This window comes from Diachasma alloeum, unplaced genomic scaffold (assembly GCF_001412515.2).
Source record: "Diachasma alloeum isolate Michigan unplaced genomic scaffold, Dall2.0 Dall_scaffold_00255, whole genome shotgun sequence".
In the NCBI taxonomy this organism is placed as follows: domain Eukaryota; kingdom Metazoa; phylum Arthropoda; class Insecta; order Hymenoptera; family Braconidae; genus Diachasma; species Diachasma alloeum.
In genome coordinates, this window is record NW_021680400.1 from 457,836 (window position 1) to 471,302 (window position 13,467).

The 13,467-nt window shown below is 36.1% G+C and overlaps 3 protein-coding genes across 4 annotated transcripts in view; 2 read left to right on the top strand and 1 right to left on the bottom strand.

Annotated features, from left to right (window-relative positions):
- Window positions 1–1,909: 1,909 nt before the first annotated feature.
- LOC107037495 (protein pelota) lies at window positions 1,910–7,178 on the top strand. The gene is made up of 8 exons (XM_015256064.1): window positions 1,910–2,225; window positions 2,570–2,626; window positions 2,702–2,794; window positions 4,464–4,869; window positions 5,597–5,819; window positions 5,912–6,104; window positions 6,343–6,449; window positions 6,975–7,178. The coding sequence occupies exons 2-8, from the start codon at window positions 2,586–2,588 to the stop codon at window positions 7,073–7,075; spliced, it is 1,164 nt and encodes a 387-aa protein (XP_015111550.1). The 5' UTR covers window positions 1,910–2,225; window positions 2,570–2,585; the 3' UTR covers window positions 7,076–7,178.
- A 67-nt stretch (window positions 7,179–7,245) lies between these two features.
- LOC107037496 lies at window positions 7,246–9,458 on the bottom strand. The gene is made up of 6 exons (XM_029126063.1): window positions 9,377–9,458; window positions 8,541–8,704; window positions 8,141–8,277; window positions 7,900–8,056; window positions 7,654–7,773; window positions 7,246–7,389 (listed from the first exon to the last, which is right to left on the bottom strand). Exons 2-6 carry the CDS (start codon window positions 8,698–8,700, stop codon window positions 7,253–7,255), a joined length of 711 nt encoding a protein of 236 aa, XP_028981896.1. The 5' UTR covers window positions 8,701–8,704; window positions 9,377–9,458; the 3' UTR covers window positions 7,246–7,252.
- Window positions 9,459–9,577: 119 nt separating this feature from the next.
- LOC107037544 overlaps window positions 9,578–13,467 on the top strand; it is a 68,678-nt gene continuing 64,788 nt past the window's right edge. Inside the window, exons 1-2 of one of the 2 annotated variants that reach the window (XM_015256156.1) lie at window positions 9,578–10,081; window positions 11,275–11,807. In XM_015256156.1, the coding sequence (XP_015111642.1) occupies window positions 11,317–11,807 (491 nt within the window). In that variant the 5' untranslated portion in view covers window positions 9,578–10,081; window positions 11,275–11,316. The remainder of the gene's footprint in view (window positions 10,082–11,274; window positions 11,808–13,467) is intronic. The other variant, XM_015256157.1, reaches the window with a different exon arrangement.

Here is a 13,467-nt window from a genome sequence, read left to right on the forward strand (position 1 = left end):
TCAAATCTCTCAACATTGTAAAATACCTTAGAGGTACCTGGTGGGGAAGTGATCCTCGCACATTACTACTATTATACAAGAGCTTCGTGAGATCCGCGATGGACTACGGCCTTTTTATCTACTATCCACATCAAATAGAACTCAGAAATAAACTGGAAAGAATTCAATACGAGGCAATCAGCGGCGATGGGATACAGGAGGACCACTCCGACCAATGTCCTACTTGCGGAATCTAAACTACGACTTATTGGGGAAAGAGCAAAATTCCTATGTAAAAATTTCTTCATCAAAACGTCTATCAACACGTCTCTGCAGCTGAACGAAACCATTAATAATCCAGGCCCAAACGGACGCCGAAGCAAGGCAAAGAGGTACAAGAGATTGCTACTTTGGGGAATCGCTGAGATTGCACCGCTAAAATCCAACTTATACGTATATGACCAGTTTAACATATACAGACTCAAATACGAGGATGTAATGACGGCGATGGAAGTGGATCTAGACCCAGGAAGGAACAAGGAGAACGACGATAATAAAAAAACAATACACGACATAATCAATGCTGAGAGTGACACCACGTACTGTATCTATACGGATGGAAGCAAAGTCTCGGGCAACGCATACACAGGAGCTGCTTGCTGCTGTCCGAAACTCAACACTGAAATTATTCGCAGCATCAACCCACAGAGCTCTGTATATTCCGCTGAATGTCTAGCCATCCATGCAGCTGTTGATATAGCCCTACAACATCCAGACAAGAATTATTACATCCTCAGTGACTCCATGAGTGCTCTTCAAACTCTTCAAAGTCCAGAGCTGTCCATACGAGAAAATGACCATCTACTCCAAGTCCGAGTAAAGTACAACAGATTTCTAAAGAAGAATGACCGCAACAGATTCATAAAGTTCGTCTGGATCCCATCGCACTCCGGGTACGAGGGAAATGAACATGTAGATGGTTTGGCAAAACAGGGGACATCAGCCCCTGACATGGACATCAGAAGAATTCCCTATTCGGACTACAATGAGCTTTTCAAAAGGGAAATGAAGCAAAACACCTTCGACCATCTCGTAGAAACGGCCACCTCAGAGACATACAAAAAAAAAAAGGAGTTGCGTATTTCGAGCAATACTTCTCCAGAAGTGCCAAACCATGGTATGAAAAATTCCCAGACCTCACGAGAGAAGCCATTGTGTGGGTGAACCGAGCCAGGGCTGATCACTACAATCTGAACAGTTCACTGGCTCGAGTTCATATCATTCCAACAACTCCATGCACATGTGGCTATCCAGATCAAGATCTCGATCACGTGCTATGGGACTGTCCCAAATACAACGAGGAGAGGAAAATTCTCCACAGGACACGCAAAAAACTCAACATTAACGCACCAAAAATTCAAGAAATCCTGACGGCCCCATCAAGAAGAGACATCAAAGATATTACAAAATTTTTCAAAAAATGCGAAATTCAGATCTGAAAAGTATTTAACGAAGTCAATTCACACAATGTACATATGTATACAACTCAAATACTTCACATTACTTAAGTTAGTTGCATGTATATACTGTAATACATTATTATGCAGCTGAATGGGCCTGAAAAGAGGGCTCCGAAGCTTTATCAATAAAAAAAAAAAAAAAAAAATTAGCAGCGTTTCATCCCTCCAATAGTTTAGTTTTTGATAAATATCTCGAAATCTAAAAGAGGTGGCGAAATTTTTGTGAAAACCTTTTTGATAGTGAAAATAAAAACCTACATGAAAGGTTCTTACAAGATTTACCCATCTTCATCACATCCAGAGATATTCACTCCTCAAGGACAGTAACTTGAAAATATGAACACCTGCAATGATAATTCGATATTCTAGACACATGTACTTATACGTATACGAATAATTCCATCCAACTATTATATTATTTTTCTTTACTTATGTATATTATTTTTCTTTCTTATTCTGCTGTATAAACGTGTAAAATTTTGAGCAATTAAATATAACAAAAAAAAAGAGATTCATAAAAAATTGAAATCCAAAGAAGTTATTGTTAGACAGGAGACGAGACACGTCAATCTCCTCTCAGAATTCAGTTTTGGTGCAGAAAACATGACGGCTGCGATACACCGGACCATATGCTCAAATTTCCCGAACTCACGAGTGTTACATCACAGTTTAAACAACTGATATGATTTATCAGTGATTTGTTAATAAAGTGCAATAATTGTTAAAGTGAGTGGCCCTGTTTATCAATTATTTTCCATTGTCAACGGAATTCTAACCTTAACATCGAAAAAATAACCCCCAAAACTCCCAGAAACTAATATTATATTTTACTGAAAAGAATTATTATTATTTGAAATAATTAATTTTTCAGTTTTATAATTATTATATTATTACTATTATTATTAGTATTATTCGGATTATTACAATTACAGGTATATGTACTGTATATCGCCCCCGTCCTAATAACGGCACATAACATTAAAAATTATTATTATATTTTACTGAAAACCATTTTTACCATTTTTCACTCGATTAATTGAATTTCCTCTTTGGTTTTCTTTCATTTTTAGGAATTAAAGGGGCAAAATGAAGCTGGTTTCGAAGAATATTGAGAGAGATGGGGGAGGGTAAGCAGTTAGCAATGAAAATATCGAGGGAATAGTTCATTTCATTGTTAAATTGAATTTTTATTCAATTTACAGAGTTGTGTCTCTGGTACCGGAGAACCCAGAGGACATGTGGCACGCTTATAACTTAATTTCTGAACAGGATTGTGTCAGTGCATCCACGATAAGGTATTTTTATAAATTAACAATCTAATTTCCTCGACTAATTGCTTCGAATTTTAATAGGAATAGAATTTCATGAATTAATAATTTTATGAATGAATGAATTTTATTTCCTTCTATATGGCTTATCGCCTTATACAGTATTAATAATTTTATTCACTTCATTAATCGCTGTCTCAAAAACTACTGGGCCGATTGAGCTGAAATTTTGCCCGGATGTGCTCTCAAACAATACCAATTATGAGCCAACATTTCAGATTTTTATCTATCACTTAAGTCCTTTTCTTGAAAATTTATAGAAAAATTCCCAGAACCAGTTTTTGAATTTCCTTCTCAATTAAAAAAAAGTTGGTAATATTTCAAAATGATGAAAAAATTTTTTAAATTCTTTCCCTCATCTTTTTAATCATTTACTACTTATTATTCTGAATCGAGAAAACTGCTCAAAAGAATTTCTCAATGTAAAAATTCTTCGTTTCAACCTTTTCAATGATTCATCAAAATAAATCCTAAATCATTTTATATAAAAAGGAGATGTCACACGTTTATTCCTAAATGTCTGAAGGAGAAATCGCATACATGATGATGATGGTGATGATGATGATACTGATTTTGGTGATAATATTGGTGTTGGTGATTTCCAACGGAGGTGTATTGATTCTCTACAGAAGTTTTCATGAATTTCGACGAATTTTTCAAGGTCTTTTAATAGAAGTTTCGATAGATTTCTATGAAAAATCCTTCGCTTTCTAACGCAAGTTGTCATGGCTTCCACTGTATCTCCTATTAATTCTCGATGGAAACTTTCATCCCTTTGCAGTAAAAAAAAATCATGGATTTTGAATAGAAGTTTTCATCTCCTCCCCCGAATTTTTCCTTAATAATACTATAAAAAATCGTATACATGAAAGAACATATTGATTCCAATCGACTTAAATCAGTAGCGAAGTGGTAAAAGGAGATAAGTCAATTTTGACTATTGACCAGTTTTCAATCAATATCTCGGAATCTAAGGGAGATAGCGAAATTTTTGTTATAACCTTTTTTGTGGAGCCGATCAAGTGCTACAACAAATGTAATTGCGAAAATTTCGCTGTCTCCCTTAGATTCCGAGATATTGATTGAAAACTGGTCAATAGTCAAAGTTGACTTATTTTCCACCAACTCCATGTACCCGAGGTCATTTAGATCAAAACCTTCATCACATACTATGGGATTGCCCCAAGTACGATGAACGGAAAGCACTCTGCAAAGTACTCAGAAAATTCAACAACAGGCCACTAGAAATTAACGAGATCCTGAGATCACTCACAAGAAAAAATATTACAAAATTTTCTAAGAAATGCAAAATGCAGATCTAAAACGAGTCCAACATCGAAATTAATCACAAAGTATATGCAATTACAACTTGAATACTGTACTTTATTGTGATAGCCAGCTGTAATTACTCTTGCTCTTTTTGTTGATAGCTGAATGAGCCCGAACATAGGGTTCAAAAGCGTTAATAAAAAAAAAAAGACTTATCTCCTTTTACCACTTCGCTACTGAAATAATGACGTGATGAATCATATAAAATCCATCAAATTGTCAGGCACGCGGAGCGCGCCTTCGATCTTGTTGACACAAAAAGAATGGAAGAGTCTAAATAATTTTCATAATTTGAATTTTCATCCAGAAAAGTTCAAACAGAAAGTGCAACAGGCAGTACAAACAGCCAGAGAGTGCGAACAACCCTGACGATTTCAGTGGAGACAATTGACTTCGATACCCAGGCATGTGTCCTGAGGCTGAAGGGAAGGAACATCGTGGAGAATCAATACGTGAAGATGGGGGCTTACCACACCCTGGACCTCGAGCTCAACCGCAAGTTCGTCCTGAAGAAGGTCAAATGGGACTCAGTGGCCCTCGACAGGATAGACATGGCTTGCGATCCCACCCAACATGCGGATGTAGCTGCAGTGGTGATGCAAGAGGGTATAGCCCACATCTGCCTGATTACCTCTAATATGACGATTGTTCGGGCAAAAATCGATCAGCCCATCCCCAGGAAACGAAAGGGCTTCATTTCCCAACATGAGAAGGTATTCAGTGAAAAAAATCAGTAAAAAATCGATCCCAAGTGGTCCACGATGATAAAAACGATTAATTCATTCTATTGCATATGAATAGAACTGCATTAAATGATAATTTTGTCGATATAAAATTATCAATGAAGTTTTATGAAGAAGAAAAATATTTCTGAATTCTTTCTTTCAATCTTTCGATGATTTACTATTTATTTTCCTGAATCATCAAGAAGATTGAAGGACAGCCAAAATCGATCAGGCCATCTCCAGGAAACGAAAGGGCTTTATTTTCCAACATGAGTATTCAGTCAAAAAAATCAGTACAAAATCGATCCCAAGTAGTCCACGATGATAAAAATGATTAATGAATTCTATTGCCTATGAATAGAACTGTATTAATGAATAATTTTGTCAATATAAAATTATCAATGTGGTTTTATTATGTTTAATATAATTCATTAACAGAAAAAAAAATATCTCGGAATTCTTTCTTTCAATCTTTCAATGATTTACTATTTATTTTGCTGAATCATTAAAATTTGTTAAATCAATTCCTTAATTTTTAACTTCCCGATCTATCGGGTAGTTATTGTTTCATTCTTTCTATTACTTGATAAATTTATTGATATAAAATTATCAATGTAGTTTTATTCTATTGGATATAATTCATTAATGAAAGCAGAAAGATATTTCTAAATTCTTTCTTTCAATCTTTCTGATGATTTAATGTTGATTCTTGCAGGGTTTAACTAGATTTTACGAGAGTATAGTTCAAGGAATTCTTCGACACGTGAACTTTGAAATTGTTAAATGCGTAATAATCGCAAGTCCCGGGTTCGTCAAGGATCAGTTCTTCGAATATATGATGGAGCAAGCCAGTAAAACAGACAACAAAACTCTGATTGAAAATAAGAGCAAATTTATGCTTGTGCACGCTAGTTCTGGATTTAAACACTCTCTCAAAGGTAAATTCCAGTCTGAAATATTTTCTCCAACCCTATGGAATGAATTGATGAATTTATTCCAGTAATCAATCTTTTTTTATGAATTTTTGCAGAAGTTCTGGCTGATCCAACGGTTGTAGCCAGAATATCGGATACAAAAGCAGCAAGCGAAGTGAAAATATTCGAACAATTCTACTCTATACTTCAGACTGACCCTTCCAGGGCTTTTTACGGAAAAAAACATGTTAAAATGGCGGCTGAGGCACAGGCCATTGAAGTTCTTCTCATTTCTGATAAATTATTCAGGTTAATTCCATATAATAAAATTTAATTCATTTATATTTTTATTTCAACTGATTTGATTTATTTTATTTTTAATTTCATTTATTTTTGCTTTAACTAGTCGGATTAGTTCAATTGAATTTTTTTTTATTCAACTTTTCCCTCTTCATAAAATTTGTTCATCACTCGCTCAATATTATTTCATATTTTTGAAAATTGAAGAGTTGATCTGCGATGTCTTACGAATGAATTTTATTCCTAGATGTCAAGACATTCAAACCCGAAAAGAATACGTGGAAATAGTGGAGAGTGTCAAGGATGCTGGTGGAGATATCAAGATATTCTCTAGTATGCACGTGTCAGGAGAACGTAAGTCCACAATTCAATCAATTCTCCCCCAAAAAAAAACATAATTAAAAGACTTTTAAATTGAACGATAATTAAAAACGTTTAATTAACATTTACAAAATTGTGTTAATTGAACAACTTGCATTAATCATCGAATTCTAATGATTAAAGAATATAAAAATAATTATCATTTAATTTAACATTTTAATGTAATTTTTTTTTTTTAATTTAATAGTCTAATATTCTTGAAATTCTCTCATTTTTCTTATGAATATTTTGAGACAGCTTTAGAACACAATACAAAAAATAGAACAAGGAGAATATCTTTATAACCAGTGATTTTAATAAAAATAATGTCTTCAGAATTTTTCCTCCTAAAGTTAACATCTTTAAATTGTGTCCACTCACCCCTTTGATTCTCCATATTTATAAACAAATCAAATTAATCATAGAAGCCATGACTAAAGAATATTAAAAATCCCAGAAGTCTCTCTCACTTGAAGGAAACGACAACTAAAAATCTTTCTCTCTGATTTTTAAATGCAGAACTAGACCAAGTAACGGGCATCGCTGCTATCCTGCGTTTCCCAATGCCCGAATTAGAAGATGAAACTGATGGTGAGAACGAAGACTCTGACGACGATTGATAATTGTTCATAGAATAAATAAAATTTCGTTACTAAGTTATTATTAATTATTATCAAAAGTTTTTCAAACTTTTTTAACGTGAAGTAAATACCTTGACGAACACTGGATGTCTCCACATTATTAATTATTGTAATTATATTAATTATATAATTACATTCCCTTTGGAGATGATTTTTTCATGGAAATGACTTCTGTTTCTGGACTGGAGAGGGAGATTGCTCGAGGATCCAGAGGGCGAGGGGTTTGTTAGCAGTGAGAATAGCTGATTCTAGGAATAATGAATACCACTTGTCTGATCGATCTAGAAAACATCCTGAAAAGTACGAAAAATCGTTGTTAAAATTTAATTTTTTAAAGAATTCTTGAAATTATCAATATTTGAGAACAAATTTTCTATTTCACAATAAAATTACTGAATTAATCAATTCATTTGATGAAACCTACTGAATATTTTAACAGAAAAAGAGTTACTAATGATGAATTAACATTCATGCATTGAAATTATCATTTTGTAAATAAAAAATTTGTCCTAAAGGATGGGTAATTAATTAATTTTCAATTGTTAATTTTTCATTACCTGCTCCCTGCAAAATCTTGAGGCTCGAGAAATCCGTTGTGCTTGGATTCTGCAGGTACGAACGAATCAACAGGCAGAGAGCATTCTCTTTGCTGGATGTCGTGATGGAACAATCAGCGCCTCAAATTAATTAATTTTATGAATTTTTATTTTCAAAATGAAAATGAATGAGAACTGACAAAAATACTATTTGAAAATTTCGAATACACAGGAGTTTTTCCAACTGAATTTCCAGAGTTTATTTACCATGACCCAGCATAAAAGAGATGAGACACGAGTTTCTGTGGCAGCAAACTCGATGAAAAGGTGTCAATCCACTGATGGGGCACCTCACATTGACCAGGGATGGATATTTAGACACAATATCGATACATTGAACCATGTACTCCTTCTGATAGCACCTCTGAAACAAAAAGAACATTGAGAACTTCATGTCAAACAATAAGAAAACAAAAGGAATTCTGGAAAATAATCAATCTTCGTTTACTGCAGCAGCTGTGTGCAACTCTCGTGCACTCCTCCTGTAATCCACCATGATTCTATTCTTCTGATCATCCTTTCCATATTCTGATTTCAGAATTTTCGAAATTCTGTCATTTATCTTGCGATTGTTTCTAGAGAACTCTGGAATATAATAAAAAATGGAAAATATCTGAGAGAAATTTGTGAAGAGTAACCATCAATATTTTTAAAATTAGTTTTTAAATTTATTATTATGTTTTCATTTTATTTTTTAAAATATTTTTTAAAAGAAATTTTAGAAGACTTCACCCGCTGAGGCGAATAAGCTTTCAATTTTTTTATTCACCCCTCTTAAATTCTCCATTTTCACAGAGAAATTTACTTAATGATTGAATTCTGATTATTTAAAAAATATTTAAACATACCAGAAGTCTCTTTCATTCGAAGAAGGATTGTAGAAACAATGCTGATGACGACGAAAGTTGCCCAGACGACAGCAACATGTCTAACATCGAAATCGATAAGATATTTACTAATGAATCGTAAAAAACTGACGAAAGAGTTGGCAAACTCGTCAACACTCATTTTTCTGGAAACAATTGTCAATTATTCAACAAATAGTACATTAGAGTACAAGGGCACAAATTTCGTTTTCAACGAATGTGTAGTTTACAGGCCGAGCCGAAGGCGAGGTTTGTACAGACATTCGTTGAAAACGAAATTTATTACCGAGTGCTCTATAATATTTTATGTCAAGTCGTGCAGAAGTCGAGTTCTGAGCAGGCTGCGCGAAGCGCAGCGTGCGATGAACTCGACTTATTGCACGGCGCGACATAAAATGTTTAATATTTATCTTCAACTTGTCTAAAAATTGTTAAAATCTTTTGCATCTTAAATTGGCTTCCTAGACCGTCAACTAATAATTATTTGCAACAAATTCGTCAATTTGTTTCCTTCGATCTTTTCTAATTATCTTCAACACACTCGTCAATATATCTTCTTCGATCTTCAAAATCTTTCCTACTTATTCTCAATCTTATCTTCCTACATTGTCGACAAAAGCTTCACAAATTATCTGAATCGTCAATAACCAAGAATCTTCAACAATTATCTTCAACTTAATCTTCAAACAATCATTACTTCTAACAAACGTGTCAATTTGTCTTGCCAAATCATCAGAATCTTGAAGGAATTTGAAGAAACTTTTGTTAAAATCTTCAGCAATTATCTTTTTAAATCATCAACAACGAAAAATCCTCACCTCTTCAATTATCACTTCGTCTTCCCAAATCGTCCAAACTCAACTCTCCTCTCTTCCAACTCGTCTCTCCACCCCAATTTCCCTCCAAAACCCCTTCAAACACAAAAACAAAAACAGTCAAGTGTCGCCATCTCTTATCCTGTGGATAAAACCGCATGACCAGAGGTCACTACCCCCTCACAACCCAGCAGTTAAGGACAGTTCCGTGGAATTTTCGTGTCGTCCTGGTACCCCTAGTCCTTCTTGTACGCATTTTCGTCCTTTTCACCGCTCTTACATCCCTCAAAACCCGAAAAAAGTCCCTCGCACCCCCAAAAATCTCGGAATCATCCCCGAATAAATTTTCCCACCGCATCAACAATCCAAGTGTTTGCCTCTGAGTTCCGGTTCATACGTTCAATCACTCTCTCTCGCTCCCACCATTTTTTCCACTCTAAAAATTCCATTCACTTTCTATTTTCCTTGTTTACGAAACTATTCCGCTGATTTTAGCCCTATTTTGTGTTTTTTATTCTGTGAACAATGGGTTTTCTCTTTGGAAACTGGAAATTCGGGGGAAAAAAATGAGTGAAAAAAACGCCCAGTGAAAAAAGTCGATCTAGTGGTGGAAAAAACATTTTTATACGAGTGAAAAAAAAAACCGGAGTCTTTTTGGGCCCGAAATCATGACGATTATCGACGATTCTTTGTTACAAAGTATCTGAGGTAATTTTAATTTTTTTTTTCGAGTGACAAAAGTGGGAAATTTTGGGTTTTTTGAATATTTGCGGGGAAAACGGGGGTTTTGTCGGTGTTTTTGGAATGGGGAACCCCCGGAGGGACTGGCGGTCTCGCTCAGGGGTGTTTGGTGGGCTGTTGAGGGGGCGGAGCCCCCCGGGTGGAGGGGGATTCTTGAATTTTTGGGGGTTCGGGGCTTTTCGGGGTTCTGGTAAATAAAAAGTGGGAACATAACCTCTCTTCTCGGGGCTCGAGGGGTTACCGACGGGGAGAATTGTCGATAAGGCTGGAAAATTCGGCAGGTCGATAAAATTGTCTTGAGATTATTTCAAGGGTTTTCGTTTTGAGGTTTAGGGGGGGTTGAAAGGGTCACTCGAGGGGAATTGAAATTTTGATTATGTTTTGAAATTTTAAGGGTTGAGTTCACGAGCCCTTTCTTTGTGCCCTTTTTCGTGTTAGTTTCGATATTCGCAATTTTTTTCAATTAGATTATTGAAAATGTTTTGAAAAATTTTTGAGCATCCATTTTACCCCAGATGTTCATATTGCCCAATGAAACCATTTTCAAAAATTTCAATTGTGAACATTTTTTTTTCGCAAATTTTTTGAGTATCCATTTTACCCCAGTCGTCCATATTGCCTCACTCCCCCCCCCCTTCTACTTTTGGAAAATAATCTGGTATTTACCAGACAATTTGACTCTTAAGGGTCGTCTGACCCTTCCGGAAAACGTTTGACCCGTAAGATTCGTTCGACTTTTCTGGCGAACGTTTGAACCTCAAGACCATTTAACCCTCAAGGATCGTTTGACCCTTCCGGCACCCGTCTAAATCTCAAGATTCGTCTGACCCTTCAGACAAACGTTTTACCCTCAAGACCATTTGATCCACAAAAATCGTTTGGCCCTTTCGGCAAATAACGTTTGACCATTTGACCCGTAAGGGTCGTTTGACTTTCCTGGCGAACGTTGGACCCTCAAGATCCTTTAACTCTTAAAGGTCGTCTGATCCTTCTGGCAAACGTTCGATCCTTAAGGGTCATTCGATCTTTCCGGCAAACCTTTGACCCTTAAGGTCCTTTGACCTTTCCGACCATCTGACCCTTGACGAAAATTAAGAAAAAAAAGATTTCTAAATTGTACTAAATAGTCGTCCCACCTCTGACAAATAAAAAATTTTCAGGTGTAATAAAACAGGTTTTTCGGTCATCAGCGATGAACAGGAATGTCGGATAACCCAATGACCATTAATTCCGAGGACGGAGACGCCTCAGTCTCTGTCTCGCCCCAAAAACCGAGCGATCTCGATTCCCACAAGGACAATCAAGAGATTCCCAATCTCCAAGAACCGATTCCGGATCCCCCGGAATCCAAGGAACAACCGGAAACGCCGAAAAATCCCGCATTACCCCCGGACCATGAAAAATCGCCGGAGAAAAATGCGCCGTGCGAAAGAATCGCGGGTGGGAGTGAGGGTGAGGAACCGGAAGTGGGGATTGTGGGACCGGCGTCGGCTGCTGGTGACGTTCTCAATGATGAAGAGCTTCTTGATGCACCTGTGAAGGACTCGGTCGCTGAATGGATCGAAAAATCAGCCAAGGAAAATGACATGTCTAACAATGGGGGGAAAAATGGAGCCAAGGATGGTGTCTCACTTCCGCCAACTCGGAAGTCACAGAGAATTGTTACCAACATCATTAAGAGGAGTATTAAATGGTGAGGAATTATGATCATGATGGTTTGGGGAGTTGATTGATATAATTGTGACGATTCAAATAGTTGATTTTTAAAAAATTCAATTGACTTAATTAATATATATAATTTCATTATTATTTTTTTTTACTCGCAAATGAGATCGCTGAACGATCCTCGAGGGCTCCGACTTCACCTTGAAGACCGCCCAGCAAACTAAGCTAAATTAATAATAATAATAATAATAATAATAATAATAATAATAATAATTAATATTAATAATAATAATTATTAGTATTATTATTATTGGTTAATTCGATGGACTGGAAAAAAAATTGTCTAAATTTTTTTTGCAAAAGTCCATCAAATGGACTTTTTTATGCAGAAATTTTTGAATTTTGAATTTTTTGCGTGAAGAAGAGACAGATACATGAGTTGAGAAAATAACACTGGAGGTTATATTTCTACTTGATTTCTTTCCCCCCATGTGAATTCAATTTCATCAATTAATTTGTTTTATTGAGATTGGGATTGGAGAGGAATTCAATTGTTGATTCGTGTGCTATTTGTGATTTTTATTGTCTAAAAGGCGATTGAAATGTGGAGGAATGGGAGTTTGGTGGTGAAGTGGTTGGGCGATTTTTAGAACTACAAGAACGGTCGAATAGAAATTTCGCGGTATTGGATTCAGAGGTGTTCATCGTAAACTGGAGTGATGAAATGAAATGAGTGAATTTTGCTTGGAGTTCCGTTTCTGGGGAATATCTGGCGATCGAAGGGAGAGACACTGAGAAAAAAATGTTTCAAAAATTAGTGTGCTACTCATCAATGCTGGGACATAACAGGTCATCGAAAAATTCGAATGTGGCACCCCAATTTTTAGAGGGACTTGCGCCACTACTTCGCGCGATGCCCGTAAAACTTAGGGTGCCACATACGAATTTTCTGGTGACCTCCTGTTATGTCCCAGCATTAGTGAGTAGCACACTAATTTTTGGAGGGACTCTCACGGAATTATGGTGTATTTTTCTCTCCGTGTAGCGAAATTTTCATTAAGGACCATTTTTGTTGCTATCATTACGCTCAACAAAAAAGGTCTTCACAAGAATTTCCCTAGTTTCCTTAGATTTTGAGATATTTATCAAAAACTAATCGACGACTTATAAATCTGATTTTTCTTGTTACATTTTAGTTTTCGATGAATGTCTTGGAATCTAGGGGAGATAGGGGAATTCTTGCGAGAATACTTTGTTACCTCCCCTCAATCCCAAGATATTCATCAAAAGCTTCTGCTAAATTTCCATTTCTTCTCGTTACTCAACTTTGTTTGAATTTATTTAACAGATGAAAACGTTCAAAAAGATTTTTCGTAAAAAAAAATCGAAGAATTCCCCATCAATAAGCAATCATGAGATGAAAACCATCATCCGAAAAGACCTCTCCCAAAAAAAGGAAACAAAAATTGTTTAGTCTTTGGGGATGTATTTTAAGCCCTCGAGGCACGTCTGGTTGCCACATCCCTCCGTTTTTCCCCCCTTATTCGCCTCATAATCCAGAAGAGAAGAGAGCGGTACCATAGAAACGGTACCGTTGGCCCAGGGTTGGTCGTTAACGCATCCCGTCCACTCACATTGCCTACACGAATTCTCCCCCTCTCCCCCCCCCCTCTCTCTCCTCTCTCTCT